Consider the following 26,848-nt stretch of genomic DNA (forward strand, 5'->3'; position numbering starts at 1 on the left):
AATATACAAGAGTCTCTGCCAAAACTCTATCCCACTCAAAGACTATTGAGCATCCTCGTCAGCAGACCTAGGGGTAAGCAGAACCGAGGCAGACTCAGAGAGTCACCTTGGAAGATGCTGCGATTGATGCTAATCGTTCCTATCCTGAATTGTTGGTCCTGTGTACTTATGCCGAGCTCTGTTTTCCAACCGCCCATGGCCTGAGCCAGGAAATGCATGAACCTTTGACTGATTTCATAAATTTCAAGGACCTCTAGCAACCAGGAGTGAGGGACGCAGTCAAATGCCTTTTGATAATCAATGTTGGCAGAGAAAAGGGGGACCTTCCTATTGATGGCAGATTTGGTAATGACTGCATCGATTGCCAACTGCTCTTTGCACCCCCTTGAGCCCTTACATCGTCCTCTTTGCTCTTCGTCGAGCAAATCATTTCGCTCGAGATGTTTGTAGATTTTCTCCACGGTCACGGACGTTTAGACACTGTACATTGTGGGAAGGCACGTGATTGGCCGATACTTTGCAAGATCATCTGAGTAATGCCTAGTTATTGGTATGAGAAACCTGACACCTGTGGTCAAGAACGATGGCAGTTCTTCAGGGGACCAAAGAATCTTCCCAAAGCAACAGGCAAGCTGCGGATGAGCTGCCTTAAAATATTATAACCAGAAATTTTGCAGCTTGTCAGGTCCTGGGGTTTTCCAATTCAGCATCTTTTTATGGCCCTCTTAATATCAGCCTCGCTGATGTTTTATTCAGTCATTTCTTCCTTGATGTTCACTGTGGATCTCACTTCCTCCAACCACTCAGCTTTGTTGTTATGGTTGACTGGCTTGCTCCGGATACCTTGCCAAAATTCTCTGGTTATTTCTATACTCGGCGTTTTATCTTGAAGAAGGTTCCCATCTACATCTTTTGGTTGGAGACTCCTGTAAAATGCACCCTGACTCTTCTTGAGGAAGCTGTTTTGTTCTTTACTTCACTATTTTCTACATTTCGCTATTTTCTACTTTTTTGATACCTCTTTAACTTCGATGCTTGCACCTGTAACTTTTGCTTTAGGAGATCTAACACATCTGTTTCAGTGGGATTATTTTCGTTCTTGAGCTTTAACAGAATTTTTTTCCCCATCTTTGTGACTTTTATGCTAGGATATGGTCTTTAATACTCCGTTAAAATGCGGTTTTCCTTACGGAGGTCTTTAAGAGCATTCTAATTTCTGGCTTCCTACGCTGGCCTACCTTTCGCTTTCTCACGACCATTGCCTACAGACGATCCATTGATTTTCTGATGATTGAGGTAAAGAACAGAAGTAGCACCTACAAACAGGCAAGTGTGCAGTTCTGGGAACGTAGTTTCATTAGGAACGATGTTTCCGAGTTCCGCTGTTTCGGCAAAAAGTTTATCAGTGAATGGTTTCTTGAAAAGTCGCGGAAGTCTTGGCCTCTTCACAGGCTCTAAGTCTTTGAACTAAGCAAAAGAGCATCTTGAACACCTTAACGGTTATATTATTTATATATATATATATATAAAGTCGCTCCTACAACGCACTCTGGTGTTCTACGACACCCAAATGCCACATATGCCTGTCCTCCGAGAGGTTATTGGGCAACTGACACCACAACATCTCTTCGTCAATGCCCTACTGCCAACCCTTTACGGGATGTCCCTGTCACCTCTTCCCAGGTGGTACCCAATCCAAAAATTGTTTGGGTAATCTCTCCTCCAACATTCTTTGCACAAGTCCATACCAGTATAACTGCCTGGACATGATGTCGTGCACGATATCTTTTTCAACCTTCATCACCTGGTGAATTCACTCATTATGGACACGGTCCTGTCTCGAAATACCGGCAGATCGCCACCAAAAATCCATTTCAGTTGCCCTCAACATTTCTTGCATTCTTTTCGTCAAAGGCCACACTTCCCTACCATAGAGCACGATACTTTTAACTATGGCGTCATATATCCGGTGCTTGTTTGCCTATAAAATGCTTTGATCCCAGAGCACCCCATTCAGCATCGCGATGGCTCTCCTGCCCTTTATTCTTGTTTTTATTATTATTATTCTCACAGACACAGACCGCATAGCAGCCAAATGTAGTGGCGAATCTCATCCCTAGATCACATAGAATCACCTTAAAACACAGAGAGCTGATCTAAATCTGTACATATTATAAAGCAATTTAAAATTATTGCCATAAATTCCCAGTACATAAATGAGGATGTGCTTCCATGTACTTGAAAATGACTGCGAGACAGATGAAACTATTATCATACAGAAAAATGCAAAAGGAATGTCATCGCTCTGTCTATCAATTTCAAAAATCAGCCTGCAGGAAGGAACCGAGTCACATCTGGCATTACCTAATTTCATTGTACAGCTGTACTGTAGATTCTTTTGAAAATATCAGGGAATTTTCTCTGAGCTAGACGCAGATTCCCTAACATTTTTAAAAGAATCTGCACAGCCGTTCCGCTGTAAAAAAACTAGACCTAAGGTAAACTTCAGGAACATAACAAAGAGTTAGTATGTAAAGAAAATGGCTCAAAAAATCACAATGAGCGCATCAGGAAAGTCGGAAGTAAACCCCTAACTTCACAATTTGCGTAAAAAATATGTGTTTCTTTGAGCATCCCGCTTCATAAACGAATCCTTGCGCACTAGGATACTCCGCAATATTCAACATGGCTGATGCCAACCCACCAGAACACACGCAACAAGACAGGATTGTATCAACTGGCGTGTTATTATTTGAATTTTTCTTGCATTGATAAAGACCATGATGCTTCCTCACGATTTGTGCACGGAGGCGTCAGCCACATTGAATATTGCGTAGCATCCTAGTGCACAAGGGTTGCATGGAACAACTCGTCTTATGAAATGTTCACATGTGCAGCGGTATCGTTTTGAATCGGGACGCTTGAAAAAAGGCATCTTTCTTGCGCAGATTGTGAAATTAAGAGTGTATTTCAGACTATCCCAATGAGCTCATCGTGACTTATGAAGCATTTTCTAACAGAATCAACTCTTCATTCTGCTCCGGCTGAAGCTTGGAACAGGCAAATTGTTCGATGACATTAGGAAATGGCTGAAGTAATTTCATCCATTTCTTCTTTATGTGGTCCGACTATGTAAACTAGGACAAATTAGACAGTATGAAAGTCAGAAGAAGGAAAGAGAAATCTGAAATACCTTTGACATGTTTTCTTGCAGCCTCCTCTTAGTACGGGTGAGCAGGCAGTGGTACATACTGCTTTCAGCCAGTACAGCATTGAAAGTAAATTCTGCTATGAATTCAACATCCTGTGTAAGATTTTGAAAAAAGAATTAGGATTAGGAGTAATATCAAAATCCTTCAATGCCGGTCACATTTTCTTAAATTTAAATTTAATTTTAATTTTTTTTTTTTTTTTTTTTTTTTTTTTTTTTTAAAGTCAACTTACAGTTGAAATTTTTATGCTTCTCAAAGAATGAAAAATACTAAATATGTTGAACATTCACTGCATTGTTAAGTTTTTTCTTACAAACCTTCTCCCAGTATTTTTTCCTTTCAATTTCACACAAACATATCGACACTGAAACTCTTAAACCACGTCTCTCGGTTTGTAACTTTGTAGACTTCCTGTCATTCTTCAATTTTGGAATGGAAAACTACGAAACGTAAATCCTTTAAAACCTCCGATATATTTCTTCTTTGTGCGAAATAAATTCTGTTCGAAAAACTTTCTGAGAAAAAAAATGTTACCAAATGGGCGCATTTCTATCAAACAGAACTATGTAATTTCGAAACTTTCAAGTAGAACAAGGTTTGCAAAAACCGTTCGCGTATCTGTATTAATGAATCGATTTTCGATTCCTATGGCTTGTTTGGAAGCTGAGACATTCTTCTAAGTGTAATGCCAAAACTTCTGAATAATTTATAAACAGCGAGATCTGGGTTGAAATGCAAATAGTTCTGTTTGCTGAATTAAAAATCCGCGGTAGCGCATTCTGTCAAACAGAACTATTGTGAACTCGGCAATCTCCGACCGCTTCCGGCTACCCTCGACGCGACCGATTCGCGGGCGGTGTTGACAGTTCATCTGGTTCATCTGAGCCATAGACAAGTTTCAACTGGATCGTCACCGGGTCTCATTCGCTGTTTCCGCAGAGCTCCGCGGCTCCGCTGCGCGCCCGTTGATCGACTGCACATAGTTCTGTTTGACAGAACGCAGTATCACGGCTAGCGCATTAAATCAAACAGAACCACGCATAGTTCTGTCTGCATTAATTCGACATCCCCCATTCCCAGTTTTATGATTTTTCATACGCTATTCCTACGGGATGAAATGAGTTTTTTCGGGACATAATTATCCCTCTGAGTAACTTGGGTAACAGAGAACCCAAATCCGTCAAAATCTGGAAATTGAAAATTTGGCGCTTAGTTCTGTTTGATAGAAATACGTCCAAATGATGTTGATTTCTTCTCCTTCAGAAAAAAATAAAATGGTAGCAGAGATTTAAAAAAACTGAAAATGAAATTTGTGATTTGGAGGTTTCATTGTCAATATAAGATGAATCAGGTAAATGAGTACTGTGCAAATATGTAACTTTTCCAAAGATTCATTGCCAAAAGTAGCTTTGAGATCAAGCTAAACTTTCAACTGGAGGCTTATCTCATCAAAATTAATCATGGCAAGCAAGAACTTTTTACAAGATCAAACTTTTAAAATTCCGAGTGACCAAAAAAGGAGGACATAACTCTTTAAGGATTGGCCCTTTGGAGCCATTCTGCTACATGTTTTTAAATTTCTAAGATCATAGTTACATCAAAAGATTTTTTTTCATGGTATTGTAATGGGTAACTTGGGGGCTAGGGTGGATCGAAATTTTTGACTTTAAGAGGGGAAACGCGTTTCTTCGAAAAAAAGTTGTCAAATGGGCCTCATGTGAAGTACCAAAAATTTTGCAGCATTAAATTGATCCCCTAGTACCGCATGTAAAAGGCCTAAATTTTATTAAGGGTTCAAACGCATGTATCCTTACAGATTTTGTCAAATTGTTGTCCTGAAGACCGAAAATGTCCGATTTGACATATCGTGCACGAGTAAAACACAATTGGCCTGTTTTCACCCGATAAATAGTCGGTAACGCCCTTCAGTATGGCCCATCTACAGTAATGTCGTAAAAGTAAGGGTGAGTAGTCAATCCTAGTAGATTTTGCCGATTTACGGCCTCGAGGTCCAAAATTTCGTCCGTTTTGGCAAATTTCTAACCGTTCACCACCAAACGTGCGGAGACGGTCTTCGAGTGATGCACGGCGCAGATCGTCGCGCTGCGTCCACTGGGTGCCCGCTTTGATCGTTTGGGGCCGGCCGGCCGGTCCAGGGAAACCCGACGCGACGCGCGGCGGCAAGGTGCCGGCTTCGGTCGGTGTCTGTGCAGCCGTAATCTCACTGGCAAAATCCGTGTTTGGGTTTCAGCGGTAGGGAATCTTTGAAACTTAGATAAGACGAGTGAAAATTCGGAGTTGTAATGCTGACCCATTGTGATCAGTTTTCGCTCCAGTTCCTTATCGTTACGATCTCGCTCCTGTGACTCGAAGTGAAGTGACTTGTATTTTCTTATACTGTATCTCTCTGCATCTGTGTCTTCTCTGTTTTCTGTATACTGTATTTCTTGTATTGTATTTTCTTTGTATTTTCTTTTTAGTGATTTCTGTTTCTCCAAAACAGCTCTTTTTAGTGCTTCATTATCGCGAACGGAATGGCGAAGAAGACACGCAAAAGTTCCTCGCATCCGATTTGCGTAGCTTTGCAAATAAGTTTAATTGATACTCGGCACCAATTTCACGCACTTTTTCCACAACGCGGCTAACTACTTTATGCACTGTTGGTTCAAGTCCACCGTTTTCCGACCGTAATACTTCACGAGTGTAAAAATAATATTTCATAACTTCCGCATGAGTTGGTAAAACAGTTTCTCTTAATTTTGCAGAGGAGCCGAAATTTGGATTCGCGATAATGAAGCACTGAAAAGAGCTGTTTCGGAGAAACAGAAAAGTCGAGATACAAGTCACTTCACTTCGAGTCACAGGAGCGAGATCGTAACGATAAGGCACTGGAGCGAAAACTGATCACAGTGGGTCAGCACTACAACTCCGAATTTTCACTCGTCTTATCTAAGTTTCAAAGATTCCCTACAGCTGAAATTTCCCAAACACGGATTTTGCCAGTGAGATTACGGCTGCACAGACACCGATCGAAGCCGGCACCTTGCCGCCGCGCGTCGCGTTGGATTTCCCTGGACCGGCCGGCCGGCCCCAAACGATCAAAGCAGGAACCAAGTGGACGCAGCGCGACGATCCACGCCATGGATAGCTCGAACACCGTCTCCGCATGTTTGTGGGTGAACGGTTAGAAATTCGCTAGAACGGACGAAATTTTGGTCCTCGAGACCGTAATTCGGGAAAATCTACTAGGATTGACTATTCACACTTACTTTCACGACAATACTGTAGATGGGCCATTCTGAAGGGCGTTACCGACTATTTATCGGGTGAAAACAGGCCAATTGTGTTTTGCTCGTGCACGATACGTCAAATCGGACATTTTCGGCCTTCAGGACAACAATTTGACAAAATCTGTGAGGAAACAAGTGTTGCGGAATGTAATTTCCATGGTTACCATCTTTCGATCTTGTCTCTGTACATTGTTTGATCTTGTCTCTGCTTTCCTACAACCCGGTTTACTTCCTGTATTTATTTAATTATTATTTCAATTACGACTTATTATAAAGTAAGAATGTACTGTCCTCTTCTGTAATATTAAATGTTACTTTCAGTTTGATTGGTTCTCCAAATACTTCATTTCTAAGGTTCGTTTCTGTCACTTTTCCTTACTCTTGTTTTCTGTCTAACCTCTAATCTTCGTGAGAAAATGCTCAACAACATGTATTTCAACCTTTAATATAATATATTAAAAATTTAGGTCTTTTAGGCCTCAATGCGGTATTAGGGGGTCAATATGCAGGGGGTTTTAGGCAGCAAAATTTTTGGCACTTTATATGGGGCCTATTTGACAACTTTTTTCCAAAGAAACGCGTTTCCCCTCTTAAGGTCGATTTCGATCTACCGTATTGGGAGTGCGCAACTCAAATGGATAGGTGCTGGGGGGGGGGGGGGTTCCTTTCCAGGGTGAAATGATACAGGGTTCCACTTCGTTTAATTCAGGGCAACACTTTCTTCAAACACTCACAATACAGAGACGCAAATTCCACATGCCTACTCGATGCTTCCTGGTTCTAACACCCCGTTTCTCAGCCTATCAGGCTTTTTATAGCATCGGGTCCACGCCCATTAACCGACACAATTCTCGCTAAATTTTTCCTAACAAATTGCCCAATTTTGACTCGGAGACGTGCATCTCGAGAAAACATCGCAAAAAATTCCAAACAAATGACTTTCCGCGCACATTTCCAGCTTCTCTTACAATCCAAGACCAAAGTTCACCTCCTTGGCCTGAAACTCCGACTCTGTTGGGTTTTTGCTCGGACCTTTTGCCCCAGGCATCACAGTATTTGCATTTAATAAGACTATGACAAGGAATTTTCTGCCGAATAAATTTTCTTTCTAATTAAATAATGAGAAAAATTGGTTACGGTTCACGAATTAAAAGTAATCTGAAATATTCAGTAGGACTTTTTTCGTCAATGAAAGATCTGGGAAATTGAAGGCAGTAGTTACTTGCAATAAAATGTAGGCTTCTGTAAAAGGCTGGTTTTTGGATCCTTCCTTGTGCTTGTTAAAGCCAGTTCTACATGCTATACCCCAGAATTCTTGTTTGAAGTTCATTTTTTGTGATTCCCGCTTCTATGCCTCCATAAAATTCAGTTTCTGATACATGCATTCGTACATAAAGAATAAGACATACAATTTTAGCCTATAATCGAAAGAGCACTCTTCTGTTTGTGCGTTAAAATTTGGCCAAGAATTTGCGGTTAGCCAAGTAGTTGAAAGCTTGATCTTTTCAAAAGGTAGAATGATTTTGACAGAAAGTTAATGTGGTTCCAGTGTACCTGGATTTCATCTAGAAGATTTAGTGCTTCAACAAAGGTCTCTTCGAGAGATACTTCAGAATTAGTCCAGGGTTGCAAGTCTTGCAAAAGTTTCCGCAGCTTAGCTTTATAAATAGTTTCTACCGGCAAACCGAACTTCTGTCCAAAGGCTTCTGCTTGGTCGAATTTCCCTCTTTTTAGTAACCTGTCCAATCTGGGATGAAAAAATTCAGAAGAAACTGAAGTAAAATTTACAGACGAACAAAAAAATACTGACAAGAATATTAAAAGAAGATGAATAGCAGGTAGAGCACAGCAAGTGTGGGTGATTATCCATGTCAAAGTTAAGACATTTAAGGAGAGGTATCATTAATATAAACTTCGAAGGATTCAGACTTTCAGCGATTCTACCTTTTTCTATTTCACTCGAGAGGTTGCCAGATTGTGCGATTAATGTGAATATTTTACATCGATTTGAATAGGGAAAAGTGCTAAAAAAGCAACTTATCTGGCAATAATAGAGTCCAAAAAGGACTAGAGGCTGCCTTCCTGGGAAAACCCATGATTTAGCTGGAAATGTCATTAAAACAATCGATTCCGTTTGAAGCATCAATTGTATATACTAGGGGAAAGCTATTTTAAAAATAATAATTGTAAATGGACACAGATGCTACAGAAAGGGAAAAAGGAAGAGAAAGGAAATGAAATGAGGATATGATTACTAATATGCAATCAAAGAGAATTAATCAAAAACATCAGAGAAATTTATATGCGATGAAAGTATAAGAAAAAAACACGAGTGGGCTCATTGCGATTCGGAACTCGAACTATACTACCGTTGAGCAGTTTTTAGACCCCTACGCCACCAATAATCTTCTTGAGAGGTAAAGATGAACTTTTGCTACTTCAGCAAGTCAAATCACGGAAGGAGATCCATGGATTGTCTATTTCCGCCACCCGATGGGTTGACATCCCAGTCAAATGCGTTTTTGAAGAAATGATCGATCCCCATCATCGCTTCATCCCCACACATCTATTCATGTGCAAATGATGGCACGCTCCGGCAAGGTTCTGTGACGAAATCATTTTTGCCTCCAGAGTCTCCAAAATGTATACATCTTAGTGATCAAATGTGCAATCACTGAGAAAAATGGCTCGCATAGCGAGTGATCGGGGGTCCAGGGGGCGCAGCCCCTTGGCTGGCCGTGACGGACGCGCAAAGCGCGTCCAGAACGGCTAGTATGTTCTAAATTTTGAAGCTAGGGAAAATTCAAAATAGTGAAGGAGCCATGGCGTAAAATTCCATCATAGGACAACAGCTATATTAAAAAAAAATAAGGGCATAGTATCCTAACCCCAAATTTTTGTCTATTCTGTTTTTTTTGATTGATGTAGCTGCTACGGCTCTGCAAGTACTCAAATTTCAGATCAAGTCAAGCTCAGTCCAGTGAAACCGACTTGACTCCAAGTTAGCTGGTTCCTTCAGCTCAACTCTCGGTAAGAGTGCCAATGAGCAGAACTTCGGAGAGCCAAGAAATGAGGTAGAACTAGGTAGAACTTTATAGAATATACAGTATCTATATTGTCTGGTTGCAGAGTTCACGACTCTCAAAGGAAGCAAACTGAGATATGAATTTTGTCAGGTACATGTCTGATGTTATTTGTAATGAAGGTTCTTATCCATTTACAGGAAGTCGGGGTTTTGGATATAGGCTATGGAGCAAAGGCCTGAAACCGGGGTAGGACAAAAGCGTCAAATTTACCCTTATGCGGTACTAATTGTCCAGGGACATACTAATACAATCAGTGAGGAACACGGTTTGACCCAGAACAAGTTGCTTAGCAAATTTTTCTTATGTAAACATCATCAGTAGATCCTAATTGCACCCTCATAAATTATTGAAAACCCAACTTTTTAGACATGATTTGAAAGCTCTTGGAGCGTAGGTGTTTTTCACTACCGTAAGCGAAAATTATTTTGTGACAATCGACACATGACTTAAAACAAAGACTTGAAAATGAAAAAAAAGGCAATTTGGCATCACTTGGGCAAACTTTCACTTTTACTTAAAGAGATGGCAGGTTCCAAAAAAATATTTGGTGGAACAAAGAATTCTACATCTCAAAAGCTGACAAACAAAAAGTTGAGCAAAGTTGGTTTATTTTGTGCTAAGTTATGGCGCCTCAAAGTTAATAAGTCCAAAATTGGCATGCACCATCTTGAATTGGAGATATCTGGCGTTTGGGTCAAAATTAAGAGATACCTCCTCTTTCTAAAATGAGCTCAGCGCTACTTAGATTCATTCCTAAAATTTTCAGCATTTTAAAAAAAAACATCAAATTTATATTTCCTTTCAGATTGTAGTCACCATACTATAATGGATAGTGCATGATTCCTCCTTTGCTGATTAACTTTGAGGGATAAGACGATAAAAATCCTGCTGAATTACTTCACTTCACTGGATTGGGGGACACAAGTAAAGTTTTTGCACTTACTCAGGCACAGTTTACCCTTCTGGAGCAGCAGTTTGTGTACTCTATTTTTGCACTTACATGGTCTTTATTATCTTTGAGCACAAATTTAAATAGACAATTTACAAACTTCCAAAAACAAGGTTTATTTTTACACAGGAGAAAAAATTTAGAGAGGTGGTGGGCCAATTTTATTTAACAGGAGAATTGAGGTTTCCTACTTTGAAAAAAAAGTTATTGAAACTATGAAAACCAAACATTTTCCGAAGCCCCACTATGAGAATAATATCTTTGCCACGCACTTAAAGGTTTTGTTTGATTGTGAAAAGAGTTTAATGATCAGAAAACCGTGATTAGTTGTAATTCTGATGACATCCTTCTCTTTGCCTTACTGTTCATGGTTATGACTTTCACACACTAGGAAAAGCAAATATCTCTTTGAGATTGGTTGTTTTATAATAGGGCCATTCCATGTCAACTGTGCCAGGCTCGAAACCCAACCCACTCAGATTTGGCTGAAAATTGGTACAGAAGGTCCTTACATCATTCTAAGTTACTAATTTGAGGGGTTTTCCCATCAGATGCACAGTGCGGAATCCTATGGACAAAAATCAAAAATTGACTTTCAAATTCTTCAGATATTATTATAATATTCGTGATCAGGACAATTTTTCTGACACAAAGGTGTACTTTTTATTAAATTTCCTCTGAAAACGTGTCTGTTATGAATTGGGCCTGTTGCAAACTTTTGCTAGAGCAATTATAAGAGTTGTTTTCTGTAGATAATGACTCAAAAATCACAATGAGCGCATTGGCAAAGTCTGAAATGCACTCATAACTTCACAATCTGCATAAGAAATTTGCGGTTTTTTGAGCTTCCCGCTTCAAAAACGATACTACGGCACAAGTGAACATTTTGATGGAGGAGTCGTTCCATCGTCGGCAATACTCATCATGGCCGACGCCAATCCGCCAAAACACGTGTGATGGGACGAGATAACACCTGAACAGGATTAGACCAGATAACAATCGGCGTGTTTACGTTCATATTTTCCTCGCCCGCCTTGATTGACCTTGAACTCTCCTCGAATTACGCGCGGAACTGCGCGCAAGCGTTGGCCATGATGAATATCGCCGACGATGGAGCGACTCCTCTAACAAAATGTTCACCTATGCCGTAGTATCGTTTTTGAAGCGGGAAGCTCAAAAAACCGCAAATTTCTTACGCAAATTATGAAGTTATGAGTGCATTTCAGACTTTGCCGATGCGCTCATCGTGATTTTTGAGGCATTATCTACAGGAAACAACTCTTATTTTTGCTCTAGCAAAAGTTCGCAACAGGCCCATTCCATCGAAACGGAACTGTCCCAAAAGAAATACAAAGTATTTTAGTTGGCAACTTTAGATACATTTTATTCGAAAATTAGTGGTATTCCTCTGGGTACTTCACATTTTCTCATTTTTTGGATACTCAACTTCAATCCTGAAAAAGCACTTTTACGACTTTTTGCAATTATCCGAGATTTTTCCACTTAAAAATTGGTTCAAATGAGATTCAAAGCAGCATTTTTAGTCACAATATTGAGTGTCATAACTTCTAAATACATGTATTTAGCGCATAGCCATTTTTGACCTATTGCACCGCCTCTCAGATGTTGGGAGCGTCATAATTCGTTAACCGAGGGTCCAGTGGGGCTCAATTGAATACTTCATACCTTTTTTGGGTTCCGTGAGTCTATTTTTACGGTGCCTTACATTTTTGTCCACTAGGGTGGTTCTTATTTTTCGACTTTTCGAAAATCAAAAGTCTGACCCCCCTAAAAGTTGTCATTTGGTGTGAAATGAACCTACATTCAGCTCGATCAGGTCATCCTAGGTGGGGCCGTCGGGGCCGACAAGTCTTCAAGCGGGAACTTCAAATATTCCGGACAATTGCGTTTTTTCGTCATTTTGCAAATTTTTTTCTCCGCTTTAAAATGTAGCTACGGCTTTGAAACTTTCTGAGGTAACACACTTTTTAAGGTTCTTTACTTGAAAAATAACGCACTTTACCATATCGCTTTTAACATGCCTTTTTCCACCCCTCAAAGTACCCACATCGTGCGATTTCGTCGATTTTTCCTAACATTCTCCCCGCACGGTTTGCCTGAACGAATTTAAATTTTTTGACAAGTCAAAAGCAATGACACTTCAGATTTATAAAGTAGAGGGTATGCCGAGGTATTTAAGCAAAGAAGAAAAACATTCTATCGAACTCCTGGAAAATAAAGTCGACTTAAGAGTATTTTAGGGCTAAAAGGGGCAACTTACCGATAGTAAGTCCCGTTACATCACTGAAAATAAATTTCCTTTATAGTTATAATGCCTAGGTTCCTTGAATATGGTTATTTTAAGTACTCAAACACTAAAACCACAGATTTTAGCAACATGATAATTTTGGAGACCTGCAATTACCCATCGGAATCGATAATTTCTCAAATTTTCTATGAAACTCTTCAAGAATGGCCTTCTTTGTGGGCCGTCAATTCCACCATCGAACCGAGTTTGAAATGGAAGCTCATAATGACCTGAAGCTCACAGAAAAAATTCAATATGAGCGCTATTCAAGGAGCATTGTTGGTTTCTGGTATCGATTAGCAAAACAATTAATGTTCCTTGTAAAATCGGGAAAAATCGATAAAGAGAATCGATGTATCGATGCCTTGACGTGAAAATCGAATTCTACGTGAACAAATATTGTAGTATCGATAGGTTGAACATGTGTGAACAACGACTAGAAGCCCGAGGTAACATCAATTCAACAAGAAAACGGCGAATAATAGATCGGATTTGCTCCCCCCCCCTCCGGCCACCGAAACTCGTAAACCGTTCCTACGCTCATATTGAATTTTTTCTGCGAGCTTCAGGTCATTATAAGCTTCCATTTCAAACTTGGTTTGATGGCGGAATCGTTGGCCCACAAAGAAGGCCATTCTTAAAGAGCTTCATGGAAAATTTGAGAAATTTTCGATTCCAATGGGTAATTCCAGGTCTCCAAAATTATCATGTTGCTAAAACCTGTGGTTTTAGTGTTCGAGTACTTAAAATAACCTTATTCAAGGAACCTAGGCATTATAACTATCGAGGAAATTTATTTTCAGTGATATAACGGGACTTACTATCGGTAAGTTGCCCCTTTTCGCCCTAAAATACCCTTGAGTCGACTTTATTTTCCAGGAGTTCGACAGAATGTTTTTTTTCTTGGCTTAAATACCTCGGCAGAAGACCCTCTACTTCATAAATCTGAAGTGTCATTGCTTTTGATTTGTCAACAAAAAATTCGTTCAGGCGAACCATGCGAGGAGAATGTTGTTGTTATGGGAGTAACAAACCCCATCTTTTTTTAACAAATAGGAGGACCTCCTTTGAGGGATCTTCTTCGAAAAAGCATAAAAAAAGAAACAATTTTTGCGCAAACTCGAAGTCAATATCTCAAACAGTTTCAAAAAGGACGAAAATAATTTTTTTAAGAAATTTACAATCAAATCTGATAATTTCATACAAAAATACTCTTAGGCTCTGAGTTACAGGTGCATACATAGGCAAATGACCGAGATGCCAATTTTCGGTCATGGCAAACTTTAACCAGCCACCATTTTGAAAATTAGGATTTGGGAGAAAATCTAACCTCAAATTCGTTTTCCTCGTGTCAAAATACCCTCGGTTACCGAATTTCGCCCAAATCCATCGACGAACAACCGGTGTCAATTTTCTGCCATCTTGAACTTTAACTGGACGCCATTTTGAAACGGTTTGAGATATTGACTTCGGGTTTGCGGGTGAAGTTTTCTTTTCTCATGCTCTTTCGAACAAGGTATCCCAAGAGAGGTCTTCCCATTTAGAAAAAAAGTTGGGGTCCATTACCCCCTCCCCCAGGGACCCCCCGAAAATTTTAGGGGGGTCAAAAGGTAGCTTCCTTTGACCTAGGAACGTCCTCTAAGTTTCAAATCTCTACCTCAAATAGGTCAAAAGTTAGAGGGGGGGGGACTTTTCGAATACCCTGTATTTTCTTCTTTGCCGCTGGACAGTTTGTCCTCTTTCGATCTCAGAAACTACAGGACTGATTTACTTCGGATAGGTTTCAAATAAAAGCTCTTGGGCTCTAGATGTCCCAGCACTCCTCGGTTTATCGATTTGCGCGACCGTCGTTGCAAAATTTATCTCAAATTGATATAGCAATACATTTTTGACGTACCGCTTGACAGTTTGTCCTCCTTCGATCGCAGAAACTACTGGACTAATATGTTTAGAATTTGTTTCAAATGAAAGGAATTAGGTTTTGGATAAGCCAGTGCTCTTGGTTTGTCGATGCTCATGACCATCGCACAGTGCAAGGTCCAATGGAAATAAGACAAATATTTAAACATTTTGTCGATGTTGATGATCATCCATTATTACAAAATGTTTAGCGACTCAATTTAATTTGTTTTGTTTATTAGTTATTTTATTAATATTATATTAATTTATTACACTAAGGTTTGATATTTATAATGGAGAAATATTGTAATGTAGGCCAAGGAATCGATAAACGAACCTGTTATGGTTTTTATTCAAAGGGTAATGGTCCTACAATTAGTAAGTTAGTATCAGAAAACCCAATGATTGGAGGGACCTCCCAATGACTGATTTTCTGGGTCCCTTGCCGCATGAACCTATTGTAACCTGCTTACAACACATGGCACCCTTCTACTCTGGAATGTATGCTGTATCAGTGACATTCAATTCCCCATGCTGACCTTTGTCGGAACACCTGATAAACATTTTCTTCATGTTATTTCTTATCACAAGTTTTCAGTTTATACAGTTTTGTGTTGGTTTGTCTGGCGTTATGCTTTCTCCATTTTGTCATCAATTTTCGATGATATTAAAATAACATGATTTTGAGTTTTTTTTTCAGGAGATACTAATCTTTTTTTCGGAAGTACCGCAAATATATCGTTGATTGAATTTTTTACAGCAGCTGCTCATTTTTTTAAACGATTCAGTGATTAATCTTCATAATGTTTTTCTTTCTTATAATTCAATTTTCACAAAATGTCTACATTTTCTATTCGAGGAGTGTTTTCTTATTTTCCAAGGATGTTTATTTGTTATGCAGTAGAAATGTATGATTAATAGCCCATTTTTCGTAATTTTGGTATTTTTGAACACATCACTTTACCCACACTTCATTTTGTGTGGGACGTGTTCTCGCAAACGTCCGACGTTCGCGTTCCGTCAGACATTGGTCCAACATACCATCAATTTATTTCAATATGATGACATTTTGATATAAAAAAATTGACACCAAAATGAGAACTTTGGCAGAGGTGGCAGAATTTGCCAACTGTTTGCTTGACCTCGGAAACGGGACATATCCTTTAGCAGACACAAAAGATTTGGACGTCATTGATTTGCCTTACAACATCATGACAGAAAATCACGTAATTACCGAAACGTACGTCAAAATGCAGCATCATTCACTGCAACCGAGCTAACAAAAAGTTTATTTCTGGCACCAAAAACTGACCATTGCAATGAAATTAACATCAAAGTAAAGTCTTTACCACCAGACAAATCAAGAACGTACCGCGGTGTCAACAGAATCATTGTCAATGAGGAAAGGGAGGTTCTTAACTTTCCAGTGGGATTTTGGATAGTCTTGATATGAGTGGCATACCTCTACATGAGTTAAAGTTGAGGCACAGAGTAGTCGTTTTGCTTTGAAGGAGTCTGGGTGTTTCACAGGGGTAATTAAAGGGAACACAACTAATTGCATGGAACACTTTAATGATAACTGCAAGCATTTGCAAATCATAACTGGTAATAATATATTTTAAAATATTGCCTTCAGGGAAGTGCTATGATTATCAATGACACCTAAAAGTCACTCACTTAGCAAGTGTCTGGGGGACCAGGAGGCAAAGCCCCCAGTTAGAGGAGCAAGCGAGCGTAGTGAGCTGCAGCAACTAGTCATATTTAATGTCGTGGATTTCTCTCGGTTGAACGACAGTTTTTTATATCTTTAGGATAAACTCCATTTTTCGATCAAGACAGGCTATACTTACTGCTTTCAACGGCTGAAATAGGTTTTCTTAGAGGAAGTCAGAAAGGGGTCGCCAAGAATATACATAACTAGTCGTGATTAGCTCGCTTTGCGAGCTGACACGTCTAGCCGGGGAGTGTCCCTGGACCCCACTTCTTCGCTTCGCAATGAATTTGAGATTTGCTCCACGAGCTGCTACCACCCCGCATAGTTTTCAACATTGATGGGAAGACGACATATTTGTCTGAATCTCCTTTTTCACCAAGTTTTACAGAAATTGATGTTCCAGGAGCCGGGACTGCATTTTGGTACAGGGCCGCCATTTTGGATTTTGAATTTTGAAAATCGGACCAAAAATTCGAGTTTCCTGTTGAAAAATACCCCCTGTGACGAATTTCGTCTATAAGGCTGTGACGTCACGCGACGGTATTGAACCTGTTCGGCGAGGTGCGAGTAAACAACCGCTATCCCCAATGCTTTACTATAGGGAGAAACAACTTTATGCGGGTGTCCTAGGCAGCGGATTGTAATCGGAATAATTTTGATCAACTCCGCCGACAAACTTATTTCTAGGGAGTAATAATACATGGATTCGATTGAACTGAGCTGCGCCTTGTTTGTTAAGATTACCTCTACAGACTTAAACTAAAAACCTAGCATAAATGGTACCTACTGGACATAGCGGAGGTGAAAAGCAGAGTGTTACCAGAATTACTATAGACACGGTTAAACGTCTTCCAGCTCACCTAGCACAAGTCGACTTGAAGGCGTGCACTTATGATTGTCATTTCATCAAAATTGAAGATATAACCGAGATAAAATGTTGTCTCCAAGGAGTCTCATGTGATGGTGAATGCATTTTATCCGTTTAGAAAGCTAGAAAAGGACCCCGAATACACGCAACCAGGGGTTACATTTCTAATCTCTCCCTTTAAAAAAAATTAACCTGAGACCAGCTAAGAGTAGGACAAATTTTCCCCCGTTTTCTGCCATCACATAGAACGAAGCAACAAAAAAAAAGTCACTGAAAAACAAAAACTGACAAAATAACGACAAGGTTACACAGATCCTCCCATTGAATAAAAACAGCCCTTTCCCTTTTGAAATTTTGAAGTTTTCCCTCACAAAATTTAATGAGGGCAAATAAGAAGAATTCTATTATACTGTTGAAAAGTCTTAAGGCAATTGGTAGCTCCAAAATTGCAACATGGGAGAGTGTAGTTTTTGTGAAATATTGAGCACTTGACTCTGATCAAAATTTGTAACATCAAAGCCGTCAAAATTATTTGTTTCAGTTTTTCACTTGTTTAGAACAATCTTCTCAACAGGGCTTAACATAAAGTTAGAAATCAGCCTTCTAAAAGTCAGTAAGTAAAGGCCAGGCCGACCAGCGAGGCGCCTTCAAGGGCCAAGGCAATAGCTTCCTGCTGTTGTGCACCCCAAAGTTGGACCATAACTTAACAAGGTCCTTAAACTCATACTATTGACACATTCTAAATTCCTGCAAGGCTCAGCGGCCGTCTGATAGCCAACAGGAGGTCTTATCAACGACTGTAGTAGACCCTGCAGAGGATGGATGTTCAGAGCATGGTCATTAGGGTGCAGCGATTTTAAAAAAAGTTGTCCGATAGTGTTGGCCTAGCATAAATAGATGCTCTATGAGGTTATGAACCAAAAAGTGAAAGTAATTTCTTTTTGCATTTGGCCGTTTTCTGTCAGTACATGGGACCTAAAGATGGCGTCTGCAAAATTTGATTTTTCAGGCAAGTGAATAGTCAATCTCAGCTGAAATTGTCGATTTTGTGCCGTGGACAAAAATTTCCTTGGTTTTTGCGTAACTTAAACTGTTAAAGTAGTAACGGCAAATTGCCCGAGAGTTGCGGCTGTTACGCAGTGCTACGCAACAAGGTACGTGGGGAGCCTCGCGACGCGGCGCCGGCGCGCCCCGTCGTCGCGACCCTTTAATCCCAGAACGAATGTATTCGGGATTCTCCATTTGAGAGCTCGGCAATCCACTGTGACTTGAAAAATCCCATCTTCTAGATTATGGCTTATGAATTTTTTTCATGGTTGCAATTTTCAATCTTTCTTCAAGACTGACATTTTTAAGTAGGGGATTGAAATTTCTGAAATTATGAAATGAATGTTTCACTCCAGAACTTTTCCTTCACACTTTTCTCAGGCTTAGGACTAACCAAAGAAAATGTAATTCCTTGGGCGGGTTAAAAAAGCCCCCCCCCCCCACCCCTGCGAGGACTCCTAAGTTTTTGAAATTTAAGGATAATATCCAAATATTTCCGCTTTGAATCAATGTTTGGTTTCGAGGGTAGGTAAAATTTTTCGGTCCAATAAATGACCATCGCAAAGAACCATCCCTTGCAGACTGTCTTTAAACTTGCTGGGAAACTTTGGTCACTAGCTGAACATGACGTTCGAAGGCCTGACAATGGCATGGAAACTTGAAAATCCTTGCTTTGGACTGACCTTCAATAAAAAATTTTATTTCTTCCTTTGACATAAAAGCGACAAGTGGAGGCCACAGTAATGTTTTCTAACTTATCCCAGTCAATTAGTTTTATACAACAAGCGCAATGAAGTTTAGTGGACGGATTCTGAATGGTCTTACATTCTTGGATGAAGAGCTGTGTTTGGCGATTTAAATTCTTTCAACAGCAATTTTCCTCACATTTTTATCTTTGTGATGCTGAATTGCCAGAGTTTCCAGCCATCCCCAGGCCTTCGAACGTCATGTTCAACTAGCGACCGAAGTTTCCCAGCATGGTTGTGGACTGTCTGCGAAGGATGGTTACGAGCGAACAATATTATTGGACTGAAAAATTTTACCTACCTTCGAAACCAAACACCGATTCAAAGCGGAGGTATTTGGCTATTATCCTTGAATTTCACAAATTCAAGAGTCCTCGCAGGGGTGGGGGGGGGGGACTGTTTTAACACGCCCAAGGAATTACATTTTCTTTGGTCAATCCTAAGCCTGAAAAAAGTGTGAAGGAAAAGTTTTTGAGGGACACTTCAATTTCATAATTTCAGATATTTCCATCACCTCCTTGATAATGTCAGTCTTTAAGAAAGATTGAAAATTACAACCATGAGAAAAATTCATAAGCCAAAATCTACGAGGGTCGTCCAGAAAGTAAATTCACTTGTTTGATATCTCTTAAGTTACGGTAGGTAAAGAAAATCTGTAGAAAGCGTTGAAAAGCCACTGTTCTCAGCCCTCTAAAGCGCTATAGATTTTTGAATTTGGTTAGATAGAACTCAGGAAAAGTGGGTTTTTCTGAACCCACCTCCTCTCCGCACGGTTCCAAAATTTCACGGAGCTTCATTCGCCAGTGAGCCGCTGTGTTTATTGCTAGTAGCAAAAAAGTAGCTTAGAGGTGGTTGAAATACCTGTAAGACATAAGTAAAGACTTTTCTCAGGTAGGAAATAGCAGGATTGACCGTGTTTACTTTGATTATTGGTGGCTTTGGACTGCAGTACATGGAAATGTTAAGCTACATTTGGTCACTCTTGGAGTTGTAACCCTGAATTTGGTTTCACTGTCTGAATTGAGTTCTATTATTCGTTCTCTTGCCAAGAAAGGTGACCCTAACTGCACAAATTCAGGTTCATTCATGGTAAAAGTTGAAAAAGCTGCATATTTTTCCAAATCATGGATCTTTGACGAAATTTCTTTGAGAACGGATAGGATAATTTGAATGCTTATGAAGGATTCAACTAGCTAGTGAGAATTTACGTTGACAATTCTGTAAACTTTTGCTCGCATGCAGCTGATTTTGAAGTAAACACGGCTAATCCTGCTATTTCCCACTTAGGAAAAGTCTTTACTTATGTTTTACATGTATTTCAACCACCTCTAAGAATCTCTAAGTTGGGTTCAGAGAAACCCACTTTTCTTGCGTTCTATTAAACCAAATTTGAAAATCTATAGCGTGTTAGAGAGCTGAGAATAGTGGCTTTTCAACCCTTTCTACAGATTTTCTTTACCTACCTTAGTTTAGGAGATATCGTACAAGTGAACTTACTTCCTTGACGACCCTCGTAGAAGATGGGATTTTTCAAGTCACAGTGGATTGCCGAATTCTCAAATGGAGCGTCAACAACTCATCTGTTTCGGTTCGGAAATCACTTCCAAATAGAGAATCCCCAATTTGCCTTTACTACTCTAATAGTTTAAGTTACGCAAAACCCACGGAAATTTTTTTCAACGGCACTAAATCAACAATTTCATCTGAGATTGACTATTCACTTACCCAAAAAATCAAATTTTGCAGACGCCATCTTTAGGTCCAATGTACTGACAGAAAACGTCCAAATGCGAAAAAAATTTACTTTTACTTTTTGGTTCATAATCTCATAGAGCATCTATTTATGCTGGGCCAACTCCATCGGACAACATTTCTTGAATTTGCTCCACCCTAATGGCCATGCCCTCATCGAGTTGGACTGTGTTGTTTTCATCTACACTGATAGGTAGTGCTGGCAGTGACACACACTACGAGTGATCAAAGATTTTTTCACAACCCAGTTGAACAGCGTAGACGGATTACTTACTGAGTGACTTTGCCCCTCCCACTGTATGGTACCTCGCAAGGTCAGGGTTTTGGAATGGGTCATATACCCTTCCTTAAAAAGCCCTCTTCAGGAATGATACAAAAAACATAACAAAGGTTTTACCGGAACTCTGGCATGCTCTCCACAACTGATTTAACATGTATTGAATTCAAATCCTTGCACTTTTCTAGAAACAAGAAATCATCCAAGCTGTGAGCGTTATCAATTAGATATCCTTTTCCTTGAATGTGTATAGTACGCTTGATTTGAAGGCCTGTAAAAAAATACATTTATCTGCAGTTTTTAATACATCATTAGAAAATTTTCTCTTGCAAATATGCATCAAGTTTTAATACATCCTCAGAAAAATTTCTCTAGCAAATATATTTGAAGCTATAAATGTATGATGTTGCGTACTCAAGTTTTCAGATAATTGCATTCAAAGTTTTCAGAGCAGTGCATTTTGATGTCCAAGTAGCAAATAGGTTTTAGGAAAGGAATATATTAGAAAGAAAGGAAGCGATTATGGAACCGGAACATTGTTTGCATCAAGCCCCTTATAATGTCCGTAACCGGGATAGTTCCAAAAACTTTAGTTAAACATCTCCGAGACCTTGGAATAGAGAGTTACCTGCTTCATTCAATGCAGAAGTCCGTCGTCATAAACATGCCAAGTATTGTCAGGTCGTTTCTTAATATCAATTAATTTTTTAAATTTTACTTTAAAATAAAATTTACTTTTCATTCAAGCAAGATGGTGTGTATTACTAACTTCGGCCTGTGGCCTATCAGTAATACCTATACGGGAAGTATTCTCTCTTCCTAGTTGAAAAAAAAGAGGATAATTTTTATTTTTTCACTAATGCACAGTATAAATACAGGCAATATGGCAGGTCCTCTTTACGTCTAAGATACAGTTTATGTACAGGATATGTTTATTTAACCTCTAATAATTCATTCATTGAATAAGGACATTTCGCTAATAAAAATAATTTAGTTTTTTTTAATAAAAGATGGCTCTGTTAAAATATGTTTCAAGTTGTTTGGTAGCTTGTCAAAATATTGTTTCATTCTCTTAGGTATTCGCTCTCTCTCATTATTTTACTCAGTTTACTCTTTCTGGTGTTGTAACGTTCAAACATTTTTTTAGTAATTCCAGATAGTTCAGTACAATAATGCCGCGCACTGTTTGAATTTGATAGTTTTTTAAATAATCATAGTATGAGTCGTCTCCTTTTAATTTGAAAATTACACAAATTGCTTTCTTTGGCAGAATAAAATTTCATTTATTTTATTTTTATTTGTTTTATTTTTTAAGCAAATGCCCAGGTCTTAATAGAATAATTGAAATGTGATCCTATTAATGCATGGTGCGCTAGAGGGAGCAATTCTGTACAGCAAAAGAGCCTCCCTAAAAATGGCCCCTTTTCGGGAACCCGGGGATTTCGTTCGTATGTGGCTTAAATGAAACCTTATGATGAGATAAGCCTCCAGTAAAAATTTTAGCTTGAGTATATGTCTAGTTTCCGAGATACAGCGTTGCAAAGTTGGCATATTTGAGCTTTAAAATTCTCATATTTTTATGGATTTTCTTCCAAAAACCAACTTCAAAATAGACTTTACAATACTTACACGAAGCGCACACGAAAAATTATAATATAAAGAGTCTCCAGTAAGAGTTTGTACTAATGCGTAAGCCTTGTTTTGGCAGTACAACGTTGCAAAGTTTACATTTTTCAGCTTTAAAATACTCATTTTTTAAAGTTTATCATTCACAAACCGCTATTACTGAAGATCTAACTGCATTTTGGGGCATAGAAACAACAATTAGTGATACTCATAGATGCATAATATAATTTATAAAAGGATACGATAATACAGTGTTGCAAAGTTTTCAACTTTTATCTGGGAAAATGTCTATTTTCTGTTGTTATTTTATGGAAGCCAAGATAGAGCAATCGTCGATACGTAATATTGTGAAGCGGCAAAGAAATGTGGAGGACTTTTGTCAATTCTAGGTGAAAATTGGAATTAAAATGGCACTGTTGCCAATTTTATTTAAGTTTCTCTCAACATTCCATCATAAAATAAGTTTAGAATAAGGACATTTCCAATAATTATCTGATTTTATGAAGTAATCCAAGTGAATTTATGGCATACAATGAATGGCTCAGCATCAGAGTCGCTCTCAAAATCTAAAAAATTCTAACTTGCCTTGGTTGTCAATTTTACCTTCTTTTAGGCAGAATGCAAAAACAAACATAAAATATGGAAACGCTTGAGTTTTTTGAGTACAAATAAATCGTTACCCGGGACTGACATCAGCCCTTGATATTTTGCCTTGATACGAGTTAAGATACCCATTGAAGTCGTGTTCAACAAGAGAAAATCATAATCCATATAGAGTTCAAAGTTTTAAGCATGGCAACGCTATATCATCACCAGTCAAAGTATTCTTCTTCAAATACAAACATTCATCTACAGATGACATAAATTGTTGATTTTCTGCCTCAAATCGTTATTAAATTCTACAAAAGTAGCTTCTTAAACATAGAACTTAAAAATATAGACAATTTTAAAGCTCAAATATATAAACTTTGCAACTATGTATCATTAAAACTATACTTAAATTCTGAGTTAAACTTTTAAAAAAGACTTAATCTATCATAAAATTGCATCTAAACCCTAAAAACGTATCTTTTAGCGGTCACTAAGTTCGTTTTTCAATTAAGAAACTTGATAAAATGAACATTTTTTGTAGGTTTTTTATGTCATCTTTGCAACGTTGTATTAACAGAATTATCAGTATTAATGTTTCAATAGAAATATGCATTCGACAATAATACTAACATTTGATAAAATGTCACAAAATATCATAAAACATCCAATTGAATCGTTCTTAGAAAATAAGATACCTGAAAATATTAGAATTTTAAAGCTCAAATATGCCAACTTTGCAACACTGTATTATCGTATCCTTTTATAAATTATATTATGCATCTATGAGTATCACTAATTGTTGTTTCTATGCCCCAAAATGCAGTTAGATCTTCAGTAATAGCGGTTTGTGAATGATAAACTTTAAAAAATGAGTATTTTAAAGCTGAAAAATGTAAACTTTGCAACGTTGTACTGCCAAAACAAGGCTTACGCATTAGTACAAACTCTTACTGGAGACTCTTTATATTATAATTTTTCGTGTGCGCTTCGTGTAAGTATTGTAAAGTCTATTTTGAAGTTGGTTTTTGGAAGAAAATCCATAAAAATATGAGAATTTTAAAGCTCAAATATGCCAACTTTGCAACGCTGTATCTCGGAAACTAGACATATACTCAAGCTAAAATTTTTACTGGAGGCTTACCTCATCATAAGGTTTCATTTAAGCCACAAACGAACGAAATCCCCGGGTTCCCGAAAAGGGGCCAAAAAAGGCCCTTTTTTAGGGAGGCTCTTTACTTACGACTCATAATACATAAACTGAAGTTTAGATACATGAACTGTGATACATAAACTGAAGTTAAGATACATAAATTGTAATACATAAACTGAGGTTTACATACATAAACTGTGGTACATAAACTTGCTTTTTAAACTGTCCACTTGATGCTTGAAATTTGGACTACAGTCTAAATATACACCTAGGTGTTTTATCACATCCACCCGATCGATTTGTCTTTCCTCAACAAAAATATTGAAACTTTTCATGTTTTGGATCCTTCTGTTGATCAGCATGTATTTGCTTTTTTCTTCATTAAAGGAAACATAGTTTAATTTGCACCACTGTACAAGATAATTCATAATTATAAAAGTGTCTATTTTCAGGTTTTCAATCAACATGCTCTGCTAATAATTCGTAGAATATCATCTGCATACAGGAGGGTTATGAAAATAGATTTTCAAGTTTCTTGTCTAATTTTTAGACCCAAGTAGCTGGCAAGATCGTTAATGAAAAGAATAAATAAGATCGCAGCTATAACTGAGTCTTGCGGAACTCCTGTTACCAAATGTTGTTTCAAATGATAATTTCTCTTCCCTATTTTACGATAATTTCTGCGTATTGGTATCTTTTGCTCGAGAAGTTTTCTAGCCATTTACAGAATGTATTACTGAATCCTATTCATTAAAGCTTGAAGAGCAGTACATCAAAACGGACAGATTCAACAGCTTTTCTAAGATCTACTGCTACAACCACTAAGAATTGTTTTTTCTTTTTATTTTCGAGTGAAATTTCATGACATTTTCTTACAGCCTCGTCGGTGCTTAAATTGTCTCTGAATCCGTATTGATGTTTATACGATATTCGATTTTCTTTTACGAAACAAGAGATTTGCTTCACAACAATTTTCTTGAGGACTTCTGATATTGGTGAGATAATGACAAGGGTCTGTAATTACGTACCTAAGTCCTCTTTTGGACCTCCCTTATGCAGCGGAGAGACCTAACACTCTTAAAGAACTTGGGAAGGATTCATTTTCAAAAGATTGGTTTATATAATCTGTTTAGAGTGAAGTAAGTTCACAACTAAATTTTTTAATTACAATGTTGCAGAGCCCATCATGACTTTCAGACTTTTTAAGGCTTCCTCTATATGATACTCTAATAGCGCGTATTTCTGTCAAACGGAACTAAACGCCATTGAGAGGAAGGTAGAGGGGGGCTTGGATTGGCGGCGGAACCGGGCGTCGGGCTCATTCCGTCCTATATTCGCAATGCTTTTCCATGGCGCTTGGTTCCGTTTGACAGAATGCGCTATCCGGCATTCTAAATTCTTCAAAGAGGAACTCAATTTGGTCCTTAGTTCTGTTTGACAGAAATACGTCCAATTGAAGCCTCTAGTTTGAAAGTGTTGGTAGATTTTTTTATGTGTACAAAATCTTTTGAATCCAGGTTTTTGAAAGTATATTTTCCTATGACCGAAATGAAATAGTTGTTGAGCACGTTTGAAATTTCTACAGGACCAACATATGTATTACCATTACATACGATTTTATCAATTTTAAAATTTAAGGTTTTTTATTTTCCTTCTTCATTTATGATACACCACAATGTTTTATCCTTATCCTCTGAGTCACTAATTCGTTTCTCAGTCAAGGTGTTTTTTTCTTTCAAGAGGTCATTTTTGTAATCTTTTTTTGCACTCTTAGTTCTTTTTTTAGGTTGCAGTAAATTTTTTTATCGAAATGCAAATTCTGTTTCAGACAAGCCATTTTATTATTGAAATCTTTAACCTTGCGGTAGTGCTCCTCTTTTTTTTCCTTGCTCAACATCTCTTCATTCCTCCTTCGAACATAACCTTAGAACTTCACCTTCAAACATAAAAAAATCACCATGCCAAACTGGGACCTCGCAGAATCGTCGGGATTTAAGAACCCTCAAATTTCAGGTGTGTCAAAAAGTAGCTCTTATTGACCTATGAGTTTCCCCAAAATTTCGTTTTGATAGGTGCATATGCTCAAAAGTTAGAGGAGAGGGGGTCAGGGACTTATCGCTTACCCTACATTCGTGACACATTCTTGGCAAAGAAATAAAACTTATTTCAGTGTCAAATATCAGTCGCGTAATCGGCGTGATCCGTGACGGTCGTTCCTGCGCTCGTCTGCTCTCTCTAATCTCAACTCCTATCTAATCTAGTACTGAGTGTATCCTAAAATCATTGTGCCAAATCGTGCTCCAAGCAACTTTAGGACATGTGATAAGTGTATT

The 26,848-nt window shown here is 38.4% G+C and overlaps 1 protein-coding gene across 1 annotated transcript in view; it reads right to left on the minus strand.

The window, feature by feature from the left end:
* The window catches only part of rod (rough deal), a 136,774-nt gene that overhangs the window by 77,444 nt on the left and 32,482 nt on the right, over positions 1–26,848 (minus strand). The window contains exons 7-9 of the mRNA XM_072306313.1: positions 21,269–21,419; positions 8,057–8,249; positions 3,194–3,304 (exon numbers count right to left, since the gene is read on the minus strand). Coding sequence (XP_072162414.1) covers positions 3,194–3,304; positions 8,057–8,249; positions 21,269–21,419 — 455 coding nt within the window. The remainder of the gene's footprint in view (positions 1–3,193; positions 3,305–8,056; positions 8,250–21,268; positions 21,420–26,848) is intronic.

Source organism: Bemisia tabaci, chromosome 1, assembly GCF_918797505.1.
Source record: "Bemisia tabaci chromosome 1, PGI_BMITA_v3".
In the NCBI taxonomy this organism is placed as follows: Eukaryota; Metazoa; Arthropoda; class Insecta; order Hemiptera; family Aleyrodidae; genus Bemisia; species Bemisia tabaci.